Source organism: Arvicola amphibius, chromosome 1 (genome assembly GCF_903992535.2).
Source record: "Arvicola amphibius chromosome 1, mArvAmp1.2, whole genome shotgun sequence".
Taxonomy (NCBI): domain Eukaryota; kingdom Metazoa; phylum Chordata; class Mammalia; order Rodentia; family Cricetidae; genus Arvicola; species Arvicola amphibius.
In genome coordinates, this window is record NC_052047.1 from 186,768,874 (window position 1) to 186,794,752 (window position 25,879).

General features: G+C 45.6%; 1 protein-coding gene across 1 annotated transcript; it reads left to right on the plus strand.

Moving 5' to 3' along the window:
* The first annotated feature begins 10,779 nt into the window (after positions 1-10,779).
* On the plus strand, positions 10,780-19,083 carry Ina (internexin neuronal intermediate filament protein alpha). Its single transcript, XM_038312312.1, has 3 exons — positions 10,780-11,844; positions 17,135-17,259; positions 18,768-19,083. Exons 1-3 carry the CDS (start codon positions 10,780-10,782, stop codon positions 19,081-19,083), a joined length of 1,506 nt encoding a protein of 501 aa, XP_038168240.1.
* The last annotated feature ends 6,796 nt before the right edge of the window (positions 19,084-25,879 follow it).

Below are 25,879 nucleotides of genomic sequence, written 5' to 3' on the forward strand. Positions count from 1 at the left end.
TAGGGAGGGGAGTCCTTCTAAGAAAGCAGGCTGAGGGCTGGAGAGATGGCTCAGAGGTTAAGAGCACTGCCTGCTCTTCCAAAGGTCCTGAGTTCAATTCCCAACAACCACACGGTGGCTCACAACCATCTGTAATGGGGACTGGTGCCCTCTTCTGGCCTTCGGGCATATACACAGACAGAATATTGTATACATAATAAACAAACAAACAAACAAGTAAATAAATAAATAAATAAGCCAAAAAAGAAAGCAGGCTGAACAAACCATGGGGACCAAGCCAGTACACAGCACCTCTCCCTCTTCCATGGCCTCTGCACCAGATCCTGGCTACAGGTTCTGGACCTGACTTCCCTCAGTGATGGATGTTACATGGAGAAGCAGGCAGAGGAAGCCCTTTTCCCCCAAGTTGCTTTTGGTCATGGTGTTTTATCACAGCAATAGAAACCATAATTAGGGCACTGCTAAAGTATAAAACACAGAAGTTTTGCTTCAATTCTACTTTTAAATAATAATGGCTAGGGACTTGGAGAGATGGTTCACTGATTAAGAACACTGACTGTTCTTCCAGAAGATTCAGGTTCAATTCTCAGCACCTACATGGCGTCTCACAACCATCCATAACTCCAGTTCCAGGGGATCTGATGTTCTCTTCTGGCTAATATGGGCACTAGGAAAGCATGCAGACAAAATATCCATACACATTAGTACTTTTTAATCTTAAAAAATAAAGATTAATAAGAAATCTCATGTTGGGCAGTTGGTGATACACGCCTTTAATCCCAGCACTCAGGAGGTGGAGGCAGAGGCAAGCAGATCCCTGTGAATTCAAGGTCAGCCTAGTCTACAGAGTCAGTTCCAGGACAGCCAGGACTGTTTCACAGAGAAACCCTGTCTCAAAAAAATAGACAGACAGACAGATCTAATAAATAAATAAATCACATACACCCTATGAAAAAGCATGTAACAATTATGTATATTGAGAGGTTACACAGCAAACAACACAACTGTATGAACACAAATGTGTGAGCAAACTCAACAATATTGATAAACTAGTCCGTCAAGTGAGTTTTCAAAGGACTCACACAGACAAAGGGTTCTTAACCAGGAAAAACGAAATAAAACCAAAAACCTAGAGAACCACTGAAGACCAACAAAAGAATCAATTACTTAGTGTGTATGTATGCAGAGCACAGTAAATAACAGATGTTACATGACTTATTTATGTCTTATTTAAACTACTCTGAGAAAAGCAATGCCACGGTTCAAAAGCCACACTAGATAACTGTACAGCACAGCAAACTCGCAGCATCTCTGTTACTGCAGAAGGAACATGCTCTCCTGTTGCTGGGTACACAGGAGTGGGGAAAGCACTTTACATTATCCCAGACTTAGGTGATACATCCCCGTTCTCTACTTTATTCACCTGCCTATCTATCTACTAATCTATTTTCTGAACTTATTTGAAAAAAGTTAAGCTCTGAGAAGAGTTGCAAGTTAGCTTTTACACAACAAACCTCTGTGCACCCCTGCACTACATCCACCATCCATTAACTTCACGTCACCCTGCTTTACTGTGCGTGTGTGCATGCATGCGCAAGTGTCTGTACTATTTTTGCCAAATATTTGAAAATGACATTAGGTTCACGACTGACACCTTAAATGCTCTATTATGTACGTCACAAGAATATTTCCCTATATTTACGAAACGAGTCTTTCTCTGTCCCGCCAGCCAGCTCCCAAATAATGACTCAGAGACTTATTATTATGAAAGCTCGGCCTACAGCTTAGGTTTGTTCCTAACTAGTCCTTATAACTTAAATTAACCCATTTCTATTAATCTAACTTCTGTCATGTGCCACCTAGTCTGCTTCTTTGTGTCTCCTGGCATATCTTGTATGCCTAGCTTCTTCTCCTACTTTCTTTCTCTCTCTCCAGAAATCCTTCCTATGTCTTCTGTCTAGCTGTTGGCTGTTCAGCTTTTAGTACACCAATCACAGTAAATACATCTTCACATAGTGTACAAATATCCCACAATTTATTTATATACATCTTACTTTGAAATAGTTTAAGGCTCACATGAAGTTACAAAAATAGTACAGGAAGTTCCCATGCACTGCTTACCAGGTTCTCCATGGAAAGTTACATAACCACAGCACTACAGCAGAAGCAGGAAAATGACAGTATACTAATTCAGCTAGAGACCTTATTTGGAGAGCATGTTCTCTCTCTCTCTCTCTCTCTCTCTCTCTCTCTCTCTCTCTCTCTCTCTCTCTCTCTCTCTCTCATATCATGTGTATTCATTTAAGTAACAGAACTATCCCAGCACACACAAAAACACTCCCTCGTGTTATCTAATAATACATACATCCTTGCTGTGTCCTAACCTCTGTCAGTCATTACTAACACTTCAGACTATAATGGGAGAGGAATATCAAAATATAGTATTTTGAGAATTTTTTTCACCCAACAAAGTGCCCTGTAGCTCATTCAAGTTTTCTATTGTTTCTGAAATAGGGTCTTTTAATATGCAGCCCACACAAACCTGAAACTTGCCCTGTAGCCCAGGCTAGCCTCGACCTCAAGCTCTTTCTCAGTCTCCTGGGCATGTGCCTGAGTCCCTGGGACTGTGTAGCAGCAGCTCATTCTTTTCATTCCCAAACATATTCTACTGTAGGGCTGTAGGTTCACCTAGTCACCTGGGGAAACCGCGTACCACAGGAGGCTTTCTGTGTTAGTCTATTATAAACAAAGCTGTAATGAACATTTATGGACACATTTTTATGTGAGCACAGGATCATTTTCTGACCTAACCACCAAGGCGTCTCTGAAGTAGCTGGACCATTTTGGATTCCCAACTGTTCTGAAGATTCTTCATTTTAGCCACTGTGGTGGATATGGAATGTTATATCATTCTTGTTTTACATTCATTTCCCTAAGAGCTGGTGATGCTGAGCCGTCTCCATGTGTCCCTTCCCCACAGCTGGTGATGCTGAGCCATCTCCATGTGTCCCTTCCCCACAGCTGGTGATGCTGAGCCATCTCTATGTACCCTTCCCCACAGCTGGTGATGCTGAGCCGTCTCTATGTGCCCTTCCCCATAGCTGGTGATGCTGAGCCGTCTCTATGTGCCCTTTGCCACCTCAATGGTCCCTTTGGTAGAAATAGATGTTCAGGACTTTTTCTACTTTGTATTTGGAACATATTTTCTTACTATTATGTTTACAGAGTTCTTTATACATTCTAAATACAAATCCCTTCCTGTGACTTGTACTTTCTCCCAGTCTATGGCTTGTCTTCTCATTTCTCTAACAGAGTCTTTTATAGAAAAGAAAAGGCTTTTAATTTTGATGAAGTCAAATTTATTGATTTTGTTTTCTTTCTGGATCTCATTCTTAGTGTCAGGCCAAAGACTTTCACAAGCAGTTGTCTTTTTCTCTTTTTTTCTAACTAAGACAGGGGTATAAGAAGCCTGTCTTAGTTAGGTTTCTGTCGCTGTGAAGAGACACATGACCACAGCAGCTCTTATAAAGGAAAGCATTGAATGAGGCTGGTTTACAGTCAGAAGTTTAGTCCATTATCATCATGGTGTGACGTGGCAGCGTGCAGGCGAACACGGCGCTGGAGAAGGAGCTGAGAGTCCTACATCTGGATCTGCAGGCAGTAGAAGTCTGTGTGCCACACTGGGCATAGCTTGAGCATATGAAACCTTAAGCCTGCCCCCACAGTGGCATACTTTCTCCAAGAAGGCCACACCTCCTAATAGTGCCACTCCCTATGGGCCTATGGGGGCCATCTTCTTTCAAACCACCACAGAACCCTTAGATCATATTAGATCACTTGGATTATATTAGAATAATCACAGCAGAAGATGATAAGTAAACATTAGTCATGTGAGCACTGTGAAGGCTGTACAGATGGAGGAGGAAGGGAAAAGGAGAGTTCATAAGCAGGACAGAGCATTTTACATTGCAGATACCAAGAAAGGCTTCATGGGGGAAGTAGCATTTGAATCTTAAGGATGCCAATAGCTGAATGAATAAGAACAAAGTATGACATTCATGTATTGAAGTGCCAGAATGAAAGTGCCATGATGATATTGGACCAAACCTCTGAACTGTAAGTGAGCCACCACAGTGAAATATTTTCCTTTATAAGAGTTGCTGTGTTCATGGTGTTTCTTCACAGCAACTGAAACCCTAACTAAGACAGAAGTTGGTACCAGGGACTGGAGTATTGCCGTAATAGGCCAGACCTGTTTTTGTCTGGAGTAATAAGGACTTTGATACTTTGAGTTAGGAAAGCAGTGGAATGCATTACACGTTGCTTAATGGGCCATACTAGTAGGAACATGGAAGACAGTAGCGCTGAGAATGATCTGAACTGTGGAGGACTGGCTCAAGAGGTTTCAGAGAAGAATTTTAGTGTTTCCTAGAGAATGTTCTTGTGATATTTTGATGAAGAATGTGGCTGCCTTTTGCCCTTGTCCAAAGAGTCTGCCTGAATGAAAAGTTTTAGATTAATTCTGTTGGCAGAAGAAATTTCAAAACAGTCTAGTATAGATTCGTCGTGTGATTAGTAGGAGCAACTCTAATAAAGATTTATAATGAAAAGAAGCAAGCTGAGGAGGGTAAATTCCAAAATGCAAAATTTAAGGAGAAAATGAATACCAGGAAGTGGAATGGAGCTAAATTCTGTGTTCAAGGAGAGAGACAGATTAAGAAATGGAATAAAGGGAGTGGTGATCTCAGGGCAAGATCACACCCAGCTAAATTTCCAATTTATGAAAAGGAATTAAAGAAAAATTTAGAGCCAGGTGTGGTAGTGTATGCCTTTAATTCCAGCACTCCATAGGCAGAGGCTAGTGGATCTGTGAGTTTGAGGCCAATCTAATCTACAGAGCAAGTTCCAGAACAGTGAAATTTAGGTAGTGAAGGAAACCATGGAAAACAGAAGATGATGAAGATGTAGTTGAATGAGGGGGAGTGTTTCAGCCCCAGCAAACAGCAGAACTTGGTAACTTCATCCACATGGCTCTGGCTTTAGAGTCAAGAATAGGAGAAAGGGATGATAGAATTTGCCTGCATGACTATGAAAAGTCACTGAGCTCAGGCATGTGTCAGGATGTCTGGGTGGTCCCAGAATGGAGGCCTAGAAAGGTCACTGTGTAAAACCGTGAAGTTGAAGCCAGAATTGCCTTGAAGACGCCAAGATGTTAGAGATGCCAGAGTCCTGGGATCCCTGTCGAGGAGAGCTGCTAGCAGAGTGGAACCAGCCCAAGAGAAGAAGTGTGCTGCATCAACAGAGCTGAACAGACCTGGAGCGCTGAAGAGCATTTTGACACCAGACATGGAGATGCAGAGTTCAGAGTTTGCCAGCTAGTGTATGATCTTGCGTTGGTCCATTATTTCCTCAATATGCTTCCTTCCCTGCAATTTGGAATGGCAATGCATATCCTGTACCATTATATGTTAGAAGGTATGTGATCTGTTTTTAGATTTTGATTTTACAGGGGATTGCAGTTAAGAGACTGCAGGAATCTTGGAAGAGACTTTCAAACATTATTGAGACTGTAATAGACTATGGAAACTTTTGAGGTTGGACTGAATGTATTTTTGTACTATGATATGGTTACAAGCCTTTGGGGACCAGGGAGTGGAATGAGGTGGTTTGAAAGAAAATGGCCCCCAATGGGAGTAACACCATTGAAAGCTGTGACCTTGTAGGAATAGGTGTGGTCTTGTTGTAGGATGTCTGACACTGTGGAAGTAGGCTTTGAGGTCTCATATATGCTCAAGCCATGCCCAATGATACAGACCACTTCCTGTTGCCTATTAGTCAAAATGTAGAACCCTTAGCTACCTCTCTATCACCATGTCTGCCTGCACACCACCATGATCTCATCACCATCTTGCCATGATGATAATGGACTAAACCTCAACTTTAAGAGAACCACCACAAATTTTTTATAAGAGTTCCTGTGGCTGTAATGTTTCTTCATAGCAATTGAAACCTTAAGACTAACAACAATGATATATTATTAAAATAAAATTAATTTTAAAAAATAAAGTTTCATCTACTTTTGCTGTGCTATTGACAGCTTGTTCAGTGAGTCAACCTTCCACGGTTCACAGTTACACTACGATTATAACATTTTTTAACTGCTGCACAAGAAGAATAAAAAAATGTAAATAAAATTTAACATTAAAAAATTGTATTTCAGCTGGGTATGGTGGCACATGCCCTGAATCCTAACACTTGGAAGGCAGAGGCAGGCAGATCTCTCTGAGTGCAATCATTGATAGTAAGAGCCTGGGAAGAAATCCCAGGAAAAAAGATCACATAAATTGGGGGACAAAGATAGCTTAAATCAAGATCACAAAGTGGGGAGGGTGACTCCAGAGGGAGATTGCTTATTTATTTATTTAATTACTTAGGGTTGTTTGAGGCAAGGTTTCAATACATAGTCCAGGCTGGCCTTGAACCTGCCATACAACCCAGGCTCACTGAACTCAGAGCCCTGCAGTCTTAGTCTCCTATATGTTGGGGTCAAAGGCATATACCACTTGCTCTGCTTATTTACATTTTAACAAGGAATCTCACTCTGTCACTCAGGCTAGCTCTGCCTGACTCCTAACCCAAGTGACCCCTCTGCCTTAGCCTTCACAACAGCTGAGAATTCAGGCATGGCTACAGCACCCTAGGTCAGCTTACTTTAGACAGTGGCCAGCACCGTTCATGAGGCACTAGATACCCAAAGGCTGGTGGAAAGCAGAAATGTCAATTTACAACTCATTGTCACAGGTGAGGACATTGATTTCAAACTCCCTAACCCCACCCCAGCCCTTTATGCAACTGCTCCAGTACCTGGCACATACTAAACATTCAGCGACTATTTGTTGAATGAAGGGAGCTGATAATTCTGATCTCAGTGTTTATTGAATAGTCACACAGCAAACCTTGAGATACCGACTTGGTATACATAATCTCAACAAACCACACAGCAACCTCTGGAGAGATAAATGAGACCCACTGAGAAGATGGTCTTGGGTGAAGCCTGAGGATCTGATATTAAATTTTTAAGTAGTTCTAAAGATCAGCCAAGTTTGGAGATGATTCACGTGGACAGTTTTATAGATAAATAAAGTTTAGCAAATAGTAGTAATATGTTCAAGGCCACACGGCTAAGAAGAACCATGACACAAATATAGATCTCTTCTTCAGCAAAGGTCTACCTAACTCTGGAAAACCTACTATGTAAAAACCAGAGCTCATGGGAAGTACAGGAGTATGTAATTGAAGCCAAGGAGAACAGTGAGCCTGCCAAAAGCCACAGAGACTGCGAAGGATGTGGCACGAGGGAGAAGGAGGATGGCTGACCCACAGCTCCATGGCCTGAGTGCTGACAGGAAGAGGAAGACATGAGCCTGGCACAGCCAGGGTACTCCCTCAGGAGACCTGGCCAGCTGGAAGGAGCTACGGACGGACGTGCAGCCAAGATAACTCCCATAGGATATTCCTGTGTTAACACTGTTAAAGCCAAACCCCTGGCTAGAGCGGGATGCCCAGGAAGGGAGGCGGAAGATGCAGGGGGAAATTTAAGTAAGCTGTTAATTAAGATGCAAAATGTAGCCCACCCCGAATTCCTCAAGAGCACTGCCTGTTGGCTGGGTTTTAAGTCTTTTGTTTCATTTTCCTTCTGTTCTAGGCACATCTGTGTCTCTGGGGTACTGCTTGTATTGAAGGACAGAAAGGAAAAGAAAAGCAGAATTCCAACCAGAACATCAGATGATCTAGTAGTCTCAAGAGACACGAATGAAGTGAGATTGGAACTAGAGTGCAAAGGAAGCTCTAACTGTGTTTCTACTTTCTACAGTCATGCAAGCCAGGCTGGTACCACAATCAGGGCTGGCTGTATCCTCTCCCAAAGCATTCTAGAAGCCTGTGAAAAATGTGATGGTTTCTTACAGTCTTCAAATCCTGCTGATGGAGGAGGGTCATCTGTCATGTGTTACCTTCATTGGTTAATAAAGAAACTGCCTTGGCCCTTTAATAGGACAGAAAATTAGGTAGGCAGAGTAGACAGAACAGAATTGTGGGAGAAAGAAAGCAGAGTCAGACAGACGCCTCAGGCAGATGCCATAGCTCTCCTTTCCAAGATGAATGCAGGTTAAGAATCGTCCTGGTAAGCCACCACCTCGTGGTGCTACACAGATTATTAGAAATGGGTTAGTCAAGATGTAAGAGTTAGCCAATAAGAGGCTACAGATAACGGGCCAGGCAGTGTTTAAACGAATACAGTTTCCGTGTAATTATTTCAGGTGTAAAGCTAGCTGGGTGGTGGGACACAGCCCGCTGTTCCTACTACATCCTGCTCATGCCATTTGTTGTGGAGTGGAGCAGCATCCCCCCTGGAAAAAAATGGTGATGAAGCTGGAGAGATGGCTCAGTGGTTAAGAGCACTTTCTGCTCTTCCAGAGGACCAGGTTCAATTGCCAGCACCCACATGGTGGCTCACATCTGTCTGTAACTCCAGTTCCAGCGACTCTGACACCCTCTTCAGGAACATAAGTGGTGCACGTGCACACTCATACGTGATTTTAGAAAATGCTAATGAAAATAAACTCCTTATCCAGAAGTAGAGTACAGAGCTCAGCCACATGCATCCAGTCAGCCTTCCACCACCCAGTAGAGGTAGGTGCTGCTGCTCTTACAGGGTAAGCGAAAGAGGGTCACAACTCAAACCCATCACCTCCAACTGAACCCAGCGTTAGTTATAAACCTGATCTTTTGTTATTAGCCAAAACTTTCTGAAGCCCACTCAGCCCTATCCTGTCTGACAAAGAGAAAAGAGTTTCGTTGCACTAAGGCATTATGTACCAGAAAGAATGGATGCCTTTGCTTGTTGGTGGCCTTGGGCACACATGCTGTTCCTGAAACTCAGTGGCTTAACCATAAGACAGGATTGGCAGCCGTCTTAGGAAGGAAAACTACACAAGGCGTGGGCACAGTGATTGACAGGCAGTAATTCTTCACCAGGGTTAACATTCTTCCAGCATCCTCTTCCCAGTCTTTCAGAGCACAAAAGAGCCCAGAATTGCTTTTAGCTCAGGCCTTCAGTGAATGATAAGGAACCAGAACAGCTGTGGCAAAGAGCCAGGGGTGTGCTCTGAAGTCTCATAGAAGTCTTCCTCTTACCGTTAGGATCCTGTCCCAGTGATACAGCCCTCCCACAAAGTGAAACAAATCTGTTCTAGAATCCCAAGATCCAAAAAGGCAGCAGGAGCCAGCTGTGGTGAGCCACACTGATAACTGCTAGTCTGGGAGGAGGCAGGAGGACTGCCGGGAATTCAAAGCCAGCTTAGACTCTAGAGCAAACACTAGAACAACCTGAGCTACTGGGGGAGCAGAATGAGAAAGCTATCTCAATACAAACAGAGAGAAGTGTGGAATCCTTAACTACAAAGCAAAATGCTTCACATTCCCCTGAGTGGTGCATAGGCTGGACAGTAAACTGAGGCAATCTAGCCTTCATCTTTCAGACACTGTCCTTACTGAGTAGTGAGGGAGGTCAGTTCCGCCAGCAGTGCTCTTCCGGTTCATTCCTGAAATTGAGTCTTTGGTTCAAAGACTAATTTCCACAGAAAACGGCTCTCCTGTCTAATTCAGAATGGAATTTCAAATGCATACAGGGCCAGAGAAATGAAATATTAAGTTAAGAAACCCGAGTCTGGAAAGTGACCGGGACTGTGGAGAGCAGCTCACTCCCTTCACAAAGGGCACCTCACTTCCACCCACTGTGGTCACCTTCACTCCCATTTTCAAGAGTGGAGGGGCGGGAGGCAGGCATTAAAATGTCAACATCAACCAGTTTCATTTTAGGTGAAACCTCCTGACCAAAAACCCATTTTTGAAACGTTTTAAGATCTAATGTGGCTTTTTTGTTTGTTTGTTTAAACCAAAGCCTGTACCCTCCTTTCTACCAATCCGCAGTCCTGGCATGCGCCATCGTTAGAGGCCTAGAGAGAAACCCTGCTAATTCTCAGCGCTTTGTCCTTTTCCAGGTCTGGCCTCTTTCCCTCTCTGTAACCCTTCGCACCGCATCCTCGGGAACTCGTTCTTCATGGATGACCCAGAGCATCTCAAGCTTTCGGCGAATCCTCCGTCTCCTGGGACTGCGGAGCTGAAGGATGCTCTCTGAAGTGGACCCGCTTTCCCGCTGAGCACTAGGAGACCCCGAAGATGGGAGATAAAGAAAAGGATGTCCGCTCTCCCTGGGGAGAGAGGGACGACAAAAAGAAAAAAGAAAGAAAAAAGAGGGCCTCACCCTTGAGAATTCTGTGGTGCGGATGAGAGTGGAGGACACCTTTCAGAAAACCTACTCTCCATGAGGGATAGGCAAAAGGAAGGATAGGCTATGAAGCCATCAGAGCGCTGAGTGCTCTCGGGCTGGAAAGTCCAGGCTGTTTGGGGAGACCCGCTCCCCTCTGGTCTTTTCCAAAGCAGATTCTTGGGGTACAGGCGCTGCGGACAGGGAGGGGCTCGCACGCTGACAGCCCAGGTCGGTGGTGCGCAGCTGCGGTGGCACTGCGCTCCCCCGCCCCCGCGGGACCCCTCCCTCTCCCCGCTAGGTCGGGAACTGAAGCTCCGCCCCCAGCGCGTCGCCCCAGCCCCGAGCCTTAAAAGCCCCGCACACCGCCCCGCCGCGCCCAGCCTCCGCCGCACCTTCTCGTCCTCGCCAGGTCCCGCCGCAGTCGTGCGCCCGGCCCCGACCCCGGCACCATGAGCTTCGGATCGGAGCACTACTTGTGCTCCGCCTCCTCCTACCGCAAGGTGTTCGGAGACGGCTCGCGCCTGTCCACGCGCCTCTCCGGGCCGGGAGGCTCAGGCAGCTTCCGCTCGCAGTCGCTGTCCCGCAGCAATGTGGCCTCCACGGCCGCCTGCTCCTCGGCCTCGTCTCTCGGCCTGGGCCTGGCCTACCGCCGGCTGCCCGCCTCCGACGGGCTGGACCTGAGCCAAGCGGCGGCGCGCACCAACGAGTACAAGATCATCCGCACGAACGAGAAGGAGCAGCTGCAGGGCCTCAACGACCGCTTCGCCGTCTTCATCGAGAAAGTGCACCAGCTGGAGACCCAGAACCGCGCGCTCGAGGCCGAGCTGGCAGCGCTGCGACAGCGCCACGCCGAGCCGTCGCGCGTCGGCGAGCTCTTCCAGCGCGAGCTGCGCGACCTGCGCGCGCAGCTGGAGGAGGCGAGCTCGGCGCGCGCGCAGGCCCTGCTGGAGCGCGACGGGCTGGCCGAGGAGGTGCAGCGGCTGCGGGCGCGCTGCGAGGAGGAGAGCCGCGGGCGCGAGGGCGCCGAGCGCGCCCTGAAGGCGCAGCAGCGCGACGTGGACGGCGCCACCCTGGCCCGCCTGGATCTGGAGAAGAAGGTGGAGTCTCTGCTCGACGAGCTGGCTTTCGTGCGCCAGGTGCACGACGAGGAGGTGGCCGAGCTCCTGGCCACGCTGCAGGCGTCGTCGCAGGCCGCCGCCGAGGTGGACGTGTCTGTGGCGAAACCGGACCTGAGTTCGGCGCTCCGGGAGATCCGCGCCCAGTACGAGTCCCTGGCCGCTAAGAACCTGCAGTCAGCCGAGGAGTGGTACAAGTCCAAGTTCGCCAACCTGAACGAGCAGGCTGCGCGCAGCACCGAAGCCATCCGAGCCAGCCGAGAGGAGATCCACGAGTACCGGCGCCAGCTCCAAGCTCGTACCATTGAGATCGAGGGCCTGCGCGGGGCCAATGAGTCTCTGGAGAGGCAGATCTTGGAACTGGAGGAGCGGCACAGCGCTGAGGTGGCCGGCTACCAGGTAAGGGCTGCCTGCTAGGGAAGAGTGCCCTGTCCACTTCCGCACACTCCCTGTACACTGAGGTCCTGAGGAAACCGAGAGAGGGAAAGGGAGGAGAGAGGAGTGTTGGCTGGAGGTGTTGGCAAACAAATTAAAAAAAAAATCACGGTTCCATGCGTGCAGCCTCCAACGTAAACTGTATGTGCCTGGAAGCCCTTTCAACCCCTTAATGTTTTTACACTCTAGTTTGGGTGATGGGGGAGTTTTAGGAACCGAACCCAAGTCTTCATGCATATGCTAGGTACATGCTGTAACACCAAACTACAATACCCACCCCCAGTCTCTGGTCTGAACTCTTCTAACAAAGGAATCTTCAATGTTTTGGGGAGTCCGAAATATCTAACCGTGCCTTCCTGTCACCAAGCGTATAAACACACTAGCAAAACAGAAGGGGAAGGTCACAACCTCCGAATGGTCCTGTCCTTAAATGTCTAGTTTGTCTAGTTAGCTATAAAAGGACTTTTCTGAGCCTTAGAATTGATGTTTCTAGAGCATGGTCTGCTTTACGGTTGAGAACTGGGCTCATTTTCTTGAGTTTTGCTCTACAAAGGAGTGCTAACTGGCATAATCAAGCCAGTGACAACTGCCTTGCCCCACCCTTACTGCCCCTCCGAAACCCGCGACACGCACATGCACGCGCGCGGCTCCCTTGACCACCTTCTGACAGTTCTAAGAAAGCCCGGAGCCAGGTCCGCAGGGAGAATGGTGGGGCGCTGTCCGCGGTGCTGATCTCCTCCCGCCTCGGAAATGTCTCCTGCTTTGATGATGTTTCCAAACTGTCCCAGTTAGGAATCTCTGGGCCTCCAGGCAATTAACTGCTTCAATTTTTTTTTTTTAGTTCTATAATACAATCAGTCTGGGCTTCCTAAAGTCAAAGTTCATCTTGTAGACAGCATCAGTTTTCGCCTCCATAGATGGCTCAGCACTTAACAAAAACCATTTAATCTGCTCCACAGCTGTGCGATCCCACTTGAAAGGTCCCATTACCTTAATATTTTTTCAGCTTAAGTGCATGTGGCAAATTACAGAGATGGTTTCTTTGTTAGAGGCGACATTTCCCCCATCTTTCCCTGCTCTATAAGCTCTGTGAAGGTATTGATTGGCTGTTTCTTCCCAACAAAGGCCACCATATCCTCAGTTTCTCTACATTGGACATTCTGGGCAGTGTCCACAAAGGGCACAGAGTAAGAAGACAGGATGGGTGAAAAATGTAGAAAAATACAAAACTACATGGCTTAAGTACAAGGAAAAATAAAAGCTCTTTTGAATAGAATGTCTATAATTCAGAAACTTGAAGTTATTTTAGCTGGAATTGAATTTTACATTTGATAAAATTAATGTGTTGGGAAAAGATTACTAAAAATAGAACCAGGAAATGGCATAATATTTCAAAAGTATTGTTTTATTCAGAAGCTAAAGAATTATTGATAAAAGGCATGTACTGGCCATTATGAACGACCCCCTTGCATAAAGGGAAAAGGCCCATTTGAAATGTCTGTTTGGTTAGTTTGATGTTAAAGTATTATTCAAATAAATATTCTTGTTTTGCTACAGAATATGTAAGTTGAGCTTTTCAGTATGTGTCCCAGGCTTGGATGAGCTGAATAAATCAATTATACTTAAGATGTCCTTTCTTCCAGGAGCCTCAAATGTTGAATTAGGTAGTATTCTTGAGAACTAGCCCAATATTTTTACAAAAAGGGGTAACTTACCCCCAAACTGTCAGCTTAATTGGGCTTTGCTCTGCCCTCCTTTTGCTTGTTCTAAGAGGTGGTGATGTTTTTTTCTGGCTTATTAGCTCTAAAATACAGGCGTTCTGTGTTAGAAAATAGTCCAGGAAACAAAAGGAACGCGAACCTGCAGTCTGCAGCACTGTCCCCATCAGCGTTAGCCTGGGGAGCCTCAACAACCTGCTGAGGGAAACACAAAGCTATTTCCTACCCCCTTGGGTCCTAATGCTGGGGTGGGGCTCACAGCCCGGCCTGCAAACACTGCCTGCCACCCCTGGTTGTTTTCCAGCAGCCTTCATGCTGGGCGAGGTGGAGAGCCTCCTCACTGAGACCATCGTCTTCCTGCCCTTTGCCCATCCTCCACTGCACCGCAGTAGTAACAGGAGGTGCTCTTTCCCTTCTGGTTCAGAGTCTCACAGTGAGCACATTTTTCCTCAGCGAGCTTTCAGCCCATTAAAGTCCTTTTCCTTGCCCCAGAGAGTTGATAGCCTATCCGAAGACAGAAAGCTTAACGTCCTTTCAAAAGGACAAAGAGTGATTCAAGGTGACACGGTAAGCACACAATAGGAAGAAATGGGGCTGCTGTCGTACAGGCCCAAGGCGGCCGTGCTTCGCAGAGAAGAACAAGGCATTCCTTTCGTCTCTGACAGAGGACACTTTCTGGTCCCCACATAGCTGGGGCACTGCCATTAGAACCTCAGACGTTACTAAAGCTATGCCGAGGCCATCTCAAAGGGCTTTCGGTCCTGGACTGTGGAGCGTCTTAGAAAGCCAAAGCTTTCCTTGAAAGACCTTGCTGAGCAGTCAAGATCACTGCTGGTTAATGTTCTCCAGGGAGATAAGCCAAGGCTACCCTCTTTTCCAATATGAGATTGGAGACCAGCCTAATTAAATAGCCAGCAGGGTCTGGCCCTCGAGAGACCGGAAGCAGCAGTGGCTACATATAAATCTATAGCTTAATAGATCCATTTCTGAAATTAGAATTCATTTTCTGAAGTGCTTCCACCTGCCCCCATCTCACCCTGTCGCTTTCACCTGGGCCACCACAATAGCTTCTTCATAGGAAGAAATTTAATTGGTGATCTAAACCCCATGGCACACCAAGACCAAGGAGCAGCTTTTTAAGAGAGATTCTCCGACCACTCCTGAAGAAATGGATTCAGTATTTCTTAGGTAGGGCCAGGAATATGTTTTTTATTCCATTTTGTGAGACGGGGTTTCCCTGTGTAGCCTAAGCTGGGATTGAATTTAAAGTCTGCTCTATAGGCATGCCCCGCCACGCCCTGCTGGGAATGTGCAGTGTCCATGAAACTCTGTATTGTTTGTTATTTGTTCTCAGACAGACTGTGGAGTGTACTGACCTAAGTCACACTTTCTCATAAGATAGGATTTCAGAGGGTGACAGAAGACAAGGGTACAGCAAAGATAGGAGTGAGAATAAGGACATGTGTCCTGCAGGTGACCATACATTAAAATCCTCTCTCCCTAGCTAGATGATTTTGCACAGCCATGGTTCTGTATGGCCTGCAGTCTGGCTTGCCTGGCTGAGGTCTCCCCTTCCACTCCCAAAGAGGAAATGGGCACACCGTTGTTCCTCTTCTTCACTACACACGCTAGGCTGACCATGCTTTGTCTTCTTCCCCACCTGCCTCCTTCCAACCCTGGGCCAGATGCTTCGCTGCTCCAAGAGTGGTCCCAGCTGGAGCAGGGAGTGCCTCCTCTCTCCTCTCCTGCAGCTGCATGGTTGGGGGAGGGGGCAGACTGCAGCGCTCTGCTCACATTTCCCGCTGGAGGCCATCTTTGGAGGCCTTGTGAAGGGCAGCAAGACAGCCCAGTGTGGGGAGGAGTGTACAAACAAAGAGACCAGAGCTCAGTGACCCACAGGCAGTCAGCAGTTCCGTCAGCTCCTGGAAGGGGCTGGCTTACACTTTTTGTGGACTCTGATCCATAGCCATGTGAGATGTAAAACAAGAGCAAGAAACCCTCACCTATCTAGAACTCAGCGCCCTAGCAGCCTCTCATTCTGAAAACAGTTGTGAAATAAAGTTTTTAATAAACAATTGAGTTAACCTGCTGATGAGAAAAACATCTACCTCTAAACCACATATTGAGAAGTTGGCCCCCTAATACCCTCAGCCCAACATTCTTAACATGGTTGTCAAAAGAAATGATTCCTTTTTTTGGGTTTCAGGCCTGTAGAAGGATAGAGATGGGAGACCACTAGAGTCAGGCATTGTCAAGAATGCCTAGCGCCCATGAGAGCACTTCTCAGGACAGAGACAAGCAATAAACTGCAACATCAAGACAGACACTGCTCACTGGAACCGTTAGGATAGAAATAAACACCCCAAATATATCTGAAAGATAACAGACATGAAATCACAGAAAAATAACATCATTTCACAACCCTTGATTGCTGAGAAAGACTGTTAGTTTCATGTCCAAATAATAAGTGGTATTTGCCACTGTAAAATGGTTTTATATAAATTATCATTTTGAGGGTTGTTTGAAAGACAGCTCAGCAGGTAAAGGCACTTAGCACCAAGCCTGACAGCCTGAGTTGGTACCCAGACTCCACATTCCTCCCTAGGACCTACCTAGCAGGAAGATAGAACCAACTTCTACAAGTTGTCCTCTCATTCCACACATCCCTGGTGGCACATAACACCCACACACCAAGACCAAGAGCAGCGTTTTCAGCTGCTGAAAGAAAACCTGACCACTCCTGAAGAAATGGATTCAGTATTTCTTAGGTAGGGCCAGGAATATGTTTTTTATTCCATTTTGTGAGACAGGGTTTCCCTGTGTAGCCTAAGCTGGGATTGAACTTAAAGTCTGCTCTATAGGCATGCCCCGCCATACCCTGCTGGGAATGTGTAGTGTCCATGAAACTTTATATTGTTTGTTGCTTGTTCTCAGACTGACTGTGGAGTGTACTGACCTAAACCTAAACAAATCAATCAATAAATAAATGTACAAAAAATAAAAATTGTCATCTTTTTAAAAAGCTGGTGCTTTGAGAAATGTGCAACCATCTACCCAGCATTAAATTTTTATCGTATATAGGACTGGTGGTTAGAGTGTGCTCTGCTCCTTTGGAGGACCTAGGGTCAGTTCCTAGCACCTACATCAGGTGGCTCACAACTGCTTGTAACTGTAGCTCCAGAGTATCTCTTACCTCTGTGGGTACCTATACTCACATTCACTAACATGCAAACACACATACACATATGTACACAGTCAAGGAGGGATTCATGAACTCATGTGTCCCTTGGTAAAGTTCCCAACCGTCAACATGCATCTAAACTTCCCAAGGACTTTAAAAGGAAAAAATGCAAGTGCTGAGCCCCTACCCCAGAGCAGACAAAACCGAATCTAGGCTGGACACAGATTGCTGTGTAAGTATTCTATCATTTCCTTACGTGATTTTAACATGGAGTCAGGGTTGAGATCCTGCCTTGTAGAAATGTCAATGAATTTTTGCTGCTTTGGTCTAAATATTTTGGATATGTTCTTCCCAGGATAGCATTGGGCAGCTGGAGAATGACCTAAGGAACACCAAGAGTGAGATGGCACGCCACCTTCGGGAATACCAGGATTTGCTCAATGTCAAAATGGCCCTTGACATTGAGATAGCGGCTTACAGGTACACAAATACCACGTTTACCCTAGCAAAGCACGTGCTCACCTGGGGGCAATGTTACTACAGAAGTGGTTCCATGTGGTCTGTTTCTGACCAGTGAGGGAGGATGGAGAAAGCATCACTATCCAGTCAGGCCAGTTGACCCTTCAGTCCCTCTTCTTGAATATATCCTAGCTTCACCTTGCTAGTCCCGGAATATTCTACATACCTTTGCTGGGCACTTAAAGGGTAATGCAGGCTTCTAAAGATCAAAATGAAAGTCCATCAACTCTAAATTTAAAAATAGGGATTAGGATCTGGCATGGTGGTGCACGTTTTTAATCTCAGCACTAGGGAGGCTGAGGCAGGTGGATCTCTGTGAATTCGAGGCCAGCCTGGACTACAGAGCAAGTTCCAGGACAGCCAGGGCTACACAGAGAAGCCCTGTCTACAAAAACAAAACAAAAATAGGAGTTGGGGTTGGAGAGATAGCTTAGTGGTTAAGGCACATACTGTTCTACAGAGGACCCGAGTTTGACTCTCAGCACCCACATCAAATGGCTCACAACTGCCTATAACTTGCTCTAGGGGAATATGATGCCTCTGGCCTCCCCAAGCATCTGTACTTGGTTGCATGCATATGTGCGCACACACACACTATTAAAATTAATCTTTAAAAATCAAAATACAGCCAGGCAGTGGTGACACACACCTTTAATACCAGCACTTGGGAGGCAGAGGCAGGCGGTTCGAGGCCAGGCTGGTCTACTGAGTGAGTTTCTGGACAGGCTCCAGTGCTACAGAGAAACCCTGTCTTGAAAAACCAAAAGAAAAAGAAAGACAGTAAGGAGTTAAAGACCAGCCTCACCTACATACCAAGGCCAACCAGGGATCTATGGGACCCTGTCTCCAAAAGCAAAATAACAAATAAAGAAGCAACAACAAAACTCTATTAGGATTATAAGAAACAAGACAACAGCCACTCTGATCTGGTACCGTGTAGTCTAGGCTGAGTAGAGACTGGTGCCTGAAGTTGTGGCTGCTGTCACAGCTTGACCCATTCCCTTCATACCTTCATACATGGAAAAGGCACAAATCTTGAGTGTGGGCTGGACTTGGCAGTTAGTTTCCTGTTCCTCTGTGGACTTCTCACTTCCTTACCCCATTACAGTTAAGGTGTTAATTAGGGAAATTACTTTTCTCTAGAGCTTTGTAGACTCTAATTGCCAAAAGTGGGTGTCTAATGTGGCCAAGGGAGAGTTATATGTTTCCCTGCAGGAAAGCAATTTGTGAATGTAATAGGTTTCCTTTGACAATACTTAAAACAACGCTGATATTGGAGGGGGGTGCCGAGAGAGAATACACAGGAGTGCTAGTCTCCAGCTCAATACAGCATTGCTGGCCTCAGTCTCATGAAGAAGCTGCAGTGTTCTTTGGAGCGTCTAAAATGAAAGTTAAGTTAAGGAGAGTTAAGTTCCTTAAACAAAATTAATAACCTGATTCCTGAGAGCTTTTCTCTGTTGAACTTACAGGAAACTGCTGGAAGGCGAAGAGACACGATTTAGCACCAGTGGATTAAGCATTTCAGGGCTGAATCCACTTCCCAACCCAAGTTATCTGCTCCCTCCTAGAATCCTTAGTTCTGCAACCCCCAAAGCCTTATCCACTGGGCTGTCACTTAAAAAGGAAGAGGAGGAAGAAGAGGAAGGGGCTTCTAAGGAAGCCTCTAAGAAAACATCTAAGATAGGGGAAAGTTTTGAAGAAACACTGGAGGAAACAGTAATATCTACGAAGAAAACCGAGAAGTCAAATATAGAAGAAAGCACCATTTCAAGCCAAAAAATGTAATTCCATTACTTTAAAAAAAGCTAACGCCTAAGAGGGAATGCACTTGACTTGTCTACAGCTTACTTCTGAACCGCAGCACCAGTCACCGCTATAGAATGTCTTTAAGGCTTCAATGTCACATTTAGTACTGAATCCTTACTTTCTCTGGTAGAAAAGCCATCCACTATGGGCAAACTGCAGTCCCGGAGCAGTCAGAGGAGTTCCCCCGAGAACACAGCTTTCTCACCCACAGTTCGGGCTTCACAGTGACAGATGACTCAGGTGCAGAGGAAGGTGCTAATTCTGGTCATCATCCGCTGTGAGCTGAAATGGAAACCTACATTTATCCACTATCCCCCGCCAGTACCCAGCTATAGATTCTTACTGTAGATGCCTAAAACAAAGTCACTGCCAAGGATAAGCCAGTGGTCCAGACCCCATCACCCATCCCCCGCTGATACAGCTGAGTCACACATGACAGGTGGTTCTCTCATGGGCACATTCTTTCCTCTCCCCCTCCATTCCTTATTTCCTTTCCTTCCACCCAAGAGGGGGGGAAAAGGCTAGTGTAGCGTCCCTAAACTCATGTAGAGCTTACTCCCCTCAGCACTCTCTGCTCTGTGGGTAAGAGTAGATGCATGTTGGCCATTTCTGTGATTTGTGTAATGACTTATCCTTGCCCATTTCATGTCCTTTCGCGTTTGTAGCTTAAAGAGAAAAGGATAATAACAGCAGTGATTGATTTTAAGGGTCTTCCTAAAAAATAAAAAGGATCTCTAGATTTTAGGCTTTCAGCTTGCCCAAATCCACTTAATTGGGGGGGGGGGAGGTGAACCTACCTTAAATGTTGTAGCTTTTCACTTTAACTCTAGAAGCACAGTGATAGTTGTCCTACGCTGTGCTTAAGCCAACCTTAGACGTGGTAGCGTAAGTACAGGAGGTGAGCACGTCTCTGAGCGGGAAAGACCAAGGTCTCCTCTGTGTTGCTTGCCCTGTAGTACTATAGAATTAGCTTTTTCATACCCTTGCCCTTGAATCTATAGTCCCCTTCCCATTAGTCTAGGTCATCAAGAAGCCTCGCTTTTTAAGAGTGCTACATATAGGATATTTTATCACCAGACACAATGCTACTGCCCAAATGTGAAAAAATAAACAAATACTTCTGGTCAATCAACACCACCAGCAAATAATTAAAAAAAAAAGTCTCTCAGAGTCTTTCCCCAACAGTGTTGCGTTGCTGCAGTAGGTGGGTGTTGATTCCCCCTAAGGAAAGACAGAAACTCAGAGTTCAGGAGGGGTATGCACACTCCTCCTCCTCCTGATCCAAAGAGGCAGTCTGGAAAGTCAGCTCCTGGTACACCCAACTGTGGCATCCACGTGTCCTGTCTGCCTCATGTGCCAAATTTGATGCAGGATTTGCCCTGTCTCTGCTCACTTCCACCAGAGCTATAGAGCTGTCTGTCCTGTCCCCACCCACGTCATCGCAAGCTGTGCTGATAAGGACATGATGCTAATACTGAACTCATCCTAGCACGTGCTTCAGTAGATCAAGGAACTGAAAAGACACTTTCCTCTCCCTGACCCGCCATCCCCTCTTGGCCCCCACACTTACTGTAAGACATTAGTAATATGAGAAATTAAAAGTCATTAATCCTACCAGCATGGTTTGTGTTCTGTGGTTTCTATTAGTTCCCTGAGGAAAGCGTCATTTGCTCATAGGTTGCTTGGTCCTGGCTACTTTTTTATCTCCTGTTTTTAATGAGTTGCCACTAGTCACCTGAAGCCAGAGTGAAAGGACAGGCCCTGCATTTTACACGATGGGCATAATGGTAAATGCCTGTAATCCCAGCACTCAGGAGGCTGAGGTGGGTCAGCTGGGCTACATCCTGATACCCTGTCTCAGAAACAAAAAAAGAGGGTTGGGAGATAGCTTGGTTGGCCAAAATATTTGCCTTTCAAGAATGAGGGCCAGAGTTTAATTCCAGAATTCCTGTATTTAAAAAAAGCTGGTGGTGGTGGTGCATGTCTTTAATCCCAGCACTCGGGAGGCAGAGGCAGGTGGATCTCTGTGAGTTCGAGGCCAGCCTGGTCTATAGAGTGAATTCTAGGACATCCAGTAATACATAGAAAAACCCTGTTTTGAAAAAAAAGCCCTAAATGATTGAGAAGCTAATAAATGGTACTAGGTTTTGCAACCATTAAAAAATTTCCTAAAATAAATAAATAAATAAATAAATAAATTTCCTAAGCAAAGTAATGTGCACTTGTGATCCCAGGACTTGGGGAGCTGAGTCTGTGGATCCTTGGCTAGCCAGCCTAACTACTTGGTGAGCTCCAAGCCAGTGAGAAATGCTGCCACAAACAAAAAGGTGTATACTGATAAACACCCATTGTCCTTTGGCCCCAACACACATAAACTCATGTGGATATACATGCACATAAACGCACCAAAAAACCATCTAGTACAAAATGGAGATGCAGCTCAGCTAATAAAGTGCCTGCTTGTATGCATGAGGCCTTGTGTTAAGTCATCTGCCCTAGAGATGGTGGTGCATGCCTGTAATCCCAGCACTTGGGAGGTGAAGGCAGGAGGATCCAAAAGTTCAGACTGCTCAGTTACAAATCAAGACCAAAGCCAGCCTGTAATACATGAAATCCTGTCTTAAAAACAACAAAAAGAGGGCTGGAGAGATGGCTCAGTGGTTAAGAGCATTGCCTGCTCTTCCAAAGGTCCTGAGTTCAATTCCCGGCAACCACATGGTGGCTCACAACTCTCTGTAAAGAGGTCTGGTGCCCTCTTCTGGCCTTCAGACATGCACACAGACAGAATATTGTATACATAATAAATAAATAAGTATTTTTAAAAAAAAAAAAAAAAAAAAAGAGGATCTGAGCGCTGGAGTGATGTCTCAGCGGTTAAGAGCACTGCTTGTTCTTCCAGAGGACTTGGATTCAATTCCCAGCACCCACACTGCCGCTCACAACTGTCTGTAACTCCAGTTCCAGTTCCACTCTCCCACAGACATACATTCAGGCAAAGATCAATGCACATTAAAAAAAAATGAAGAATTTTTAGAAAGTGATGATCTTATGGATCTGATAAATGATTAAATCAGAACAAGAGGCAACATGGAGGACATTCAGAAACATGAGCAGAGAGGAGAAGAAAAGGGAGCAAGAGACATCAGCTGACAGCAGGGTAACAAAATGACTGCGAGTGATGGTGGGAATCTGCGGGTGAAGTGATCGGCGATCCCAGGTAACCTCCAGGCTCCCTAGAGACAGAGGCAGGTGGATCTCTGAGTTCAAGACCAACTTGGTCTACAAAGCAAGTTCCAGGACAGCCAGAGCTCTTACACAGTGAAACAAAAAGATTTATGTGGCATGTGTGTGTGCCCGTCTATGCACATATGAAGGTCAGAGGTCCATGCCAGAAGTCTTGCCCTATTCCTCCCACCTTAAAAAAGGATCTCCCACTAAACATGGAGTTCACTTGTTCATCTACATTAGCTGGCTAGCAAGCTGCCACAACCCTGCTGTCTCTGCCTCCCTGCACCGAGATTACAGATAACATGCCACCAAACCTGGCTTTTCTTACATGGCTGCTTGGGTCTAAACTTGAATCCTCATATTTGTATAACAAGCACTTTACTCACTGAGCCAATTCTTCCAAACCTCTCTGCATCTTAAGACAGTTACCTGTTAATGCCTACTTAGTATCATAAACGTCAAACACCATCCTAGACAGTAAACATAGGATTATCTCATTAAACCTCACACCCACACTTTAGGTATGGAGTTTGTACACTCATTTTACAAGCCAGGTGGCAGAGCCTCACAATTGCAGCCTGGATCCCTGTAACTTAGGTCTTCCTGTCGCACAGTACAACGCTCGCCTCTCTTCCCAGGAAGCATGGTGCTTAGGAGGCTGCGGCAGTACTGCCAAAGAGAGCAGAAATCTTTTCAAATCTTCTTTTTCTCAGTAGGTTTCACAGAAAGCTTCCTCTGCCCAGAAAACTTGGCAGTACCAAGTCCCACAGGCAAGCTGCTACGTGTGCAGACTTCCTGAGTTTCTGCCTTCCTGCAGGGCAACGAGGCAGAGGAAAACTAAGTGGTCTCTGAGTCCAGTGTGGTGGCACATGCCTGCAATCCAGCAGCTGAGAAGTAGAGGCAGGAGAATCGAGAATCCAAGACCATCCTTGGTCACTGTTTTAGTCCATGTTCTATTGCTGTGAAGAGACACTATGATCAAGGCAACTCTTAAGAAAGAAAGCCTTTAATTGAAGACTTGTCTAGTTTCAGAGGTTCAATCCATTATTAACTCATGGTGGGAAGTGTGACAGAATACAGATAGAAATGGTACTGGATAAGTAGCTGAGAGCTACATTCTGATCCAAAGGCTGAGAGAGAGACTCTGGGCTTGACATGAGCTTTTGAAACCTTAAAGTCCACCCTCAGTGATATATGTCCTCCAATAAGGCCACACCTCCTAACCCTTCTAACAGTGTCACTCCATGGCAACCAAGGATTCAAATCTATGAGCCTATGGGGCCATTCTTACTCAAACCACCACAGCTACTACTAGCAAGTTTGAGGCCAGCCTGGGCTACATGCGACCCCATCTCAACAACAAAAACTTGGCTCTCATCTAGGCATGGGTGATATATACTTATAATTCCATTATTTGGTGGGCTGAGGCAGGAAGATTTCAAGTTTAAGGACAACCTGAGCTACACAGACAAACCTTGTCTCAAATTTTTAAAAATTAAAAAAAAAAGTAATAATGAGAACAAACCAGGGTGCTGGCTGGTCCCATTTGACCATGGATTATTTCTTTTCCTATTAAAATATTAGGTAGCTGTGGATGCTATTTCCCTAGTAGGGGGAAGACAAGCAAGACAAGGGGTGTTAACTTTCCATCAACGGTCCTGGAGGAAAGGATTACAAAGAAGGAAGACACGTCGCCGGGCGGTTGTGGCGCAGGCCTTTAATCCCAGCACTCAGGAGGCAGAGGCAGGCAGATCTCTGTGAGTTCGAGGCCAGCCTGGTCTACAAGAGCTAGTTCCAGGACAGGGTCCAAAGCCACAGAGAAACCCTGTCTCAAAAAAACAAACAAAAAAGAAGAAGACACGTCTTCAAGGGGTAATAAATCCAGACTGCTTAAAACCTATTGTACTGCCCTGGCCAAAGTGAGTACAAGAGCTAAGCAATCATCTGGAAGCCAGAGTCCAAACTGACTCCAAAATTAGTCACAAATGGTCACAGGGACAATGTTCTAGATTTTACCTGTGAGCTCAAGAAGAAGGCTAGAACCACTGCTCCTGGCTTTAAAGGCAAAAACAAAACAGTGTTTTAAATGTATCCTTAAAAAAATCACTGGAGAGGTAAGATATAGCTTAGTGGAAGCACACTTGCTGAGAGTGCAAAGTGAAGAAAGGAAGGGGGAATGGAAGGAGGGAGGGGAAAATGGAAGGAAGGAAGGAAGAAGGGAGGGAGGGAAGAAGGAAGGAAGGAAGGAAGGAAGGAAGGAAGGAAGGAAGGAAGGAAGGAGGTCACTAGGAACAGAGTAGATTGATAGCTTCCAGAGAGAGAGGGAACAATGGAGAATGACTAGTTAGTTACTACAGGTTTCATTTCAGAGAGAAATATTTTGGAATTAGGGAGAAAGCAGCTGTACACAAGTATAAGCACACCAAATCTCTGGTTTGGTTTTCTAAAGACAGGGTCTCCCTATGTAATACAAGCAACGTCAAGTTCAGGATCTTTCTGCCTCAATTTCCTGAGCATTGGAATTATAAGCATGTACCACCATGACTAGCTTCTGAATAATTTAAATAAGTGTTTTAAGCCAGGCGTAGTGGTGTATGCCTTTAATTTCAGCACTCGGGAGGCAAAGCAGGCAGATCTCTGTGAGTTCGAGGCCAGTCTGATCCACATAATTAGTTCCAGGTCTGCTCAAATACATTTTAAAAATGATTTATTGTATTTTCATGTATAGAGGAGGCTGGTGTGCATATGTGCATGCATGTGCAGGCCTGAGTTTGATGTCAGGTGACTTCTTCGATGGTTCTCACCTTATATATTGAGACAGATGCTCATTGAACCCAGAGCTTATTGCCGTGGTTGATCAAACTAGCCAGTATGCTCCAGTTTCCTGCCTCTGCCTCCCATGTGCTGATTACAATCTGGCCATCTCCTGACCCAGCTTTTTACTTAGTTTCTGGGGGATAGAGCAAGCACCTGCAAGCCAACTCCCCAGCCCTAAAAAGATTGCTTTTTGTGTTATGCAAATTAAAGCTAAATTCTAAAAACCTATTGATAGAGAATTTATAAAATTATCAGAAAAAAAGTCATGGAAGCCTAATGCACCTTTTGCTCCAGCTGAGACCACTGTATACAGCCACTTTCCCCCAGGCCCACCCCAGGTAGAAAGAATCCTCCAGGATAGCAGAAAGTCAACCCGACAAGAGTATTGATTTTAAATTAAAGCCTGGAGAAAAAGCCAGAAGTCACCCTGGATGTAATAGAAGAAAACATAACAGGCAATGTTGCTGGCTTCTGAGCTCCCAACACTGTTACTGTTACTTTCATTATAATCTCTTCAGACATCTCTGAGGTACTGAAAAGCACCTAACTGCAAGATTACACCTTTTTTCTTCTAACCAAACAAGCCTGTACACCTGAAAGCAAATACAGTCATTGAAAATGAAAATAACAGAGCACACATGTAAAATTTTTTCTTTATAGAACCCGCTATACTGCCTTTGCAACCTTTTCCAATTAGATATGCATATTAGATTAATGCTATCATGCATTT

Coding starts and splice junctions, on each gene's coding strand:
- Ina (XM_038312312.1), top strand. CDS start 10,780: ATGAGCTTCGGATCGGAGCACTACTTGTGCTCCGCCTCCTCCTACCGC. Junction 11,845..17,134: donor CTGAGGTGGCCGGCTACCAG/GTAAGGGCTGCC, acceptor TGTTCTTCCCAG/GATAGCATTGGGCAGCTGGA. Junction 17,260..18,767: donor ATTGAGATAGCGGCTTACAG/GTACACAAATAC, acceptor TTGAACTTACAG/GAAACTGCTGGAAGGCGAAG.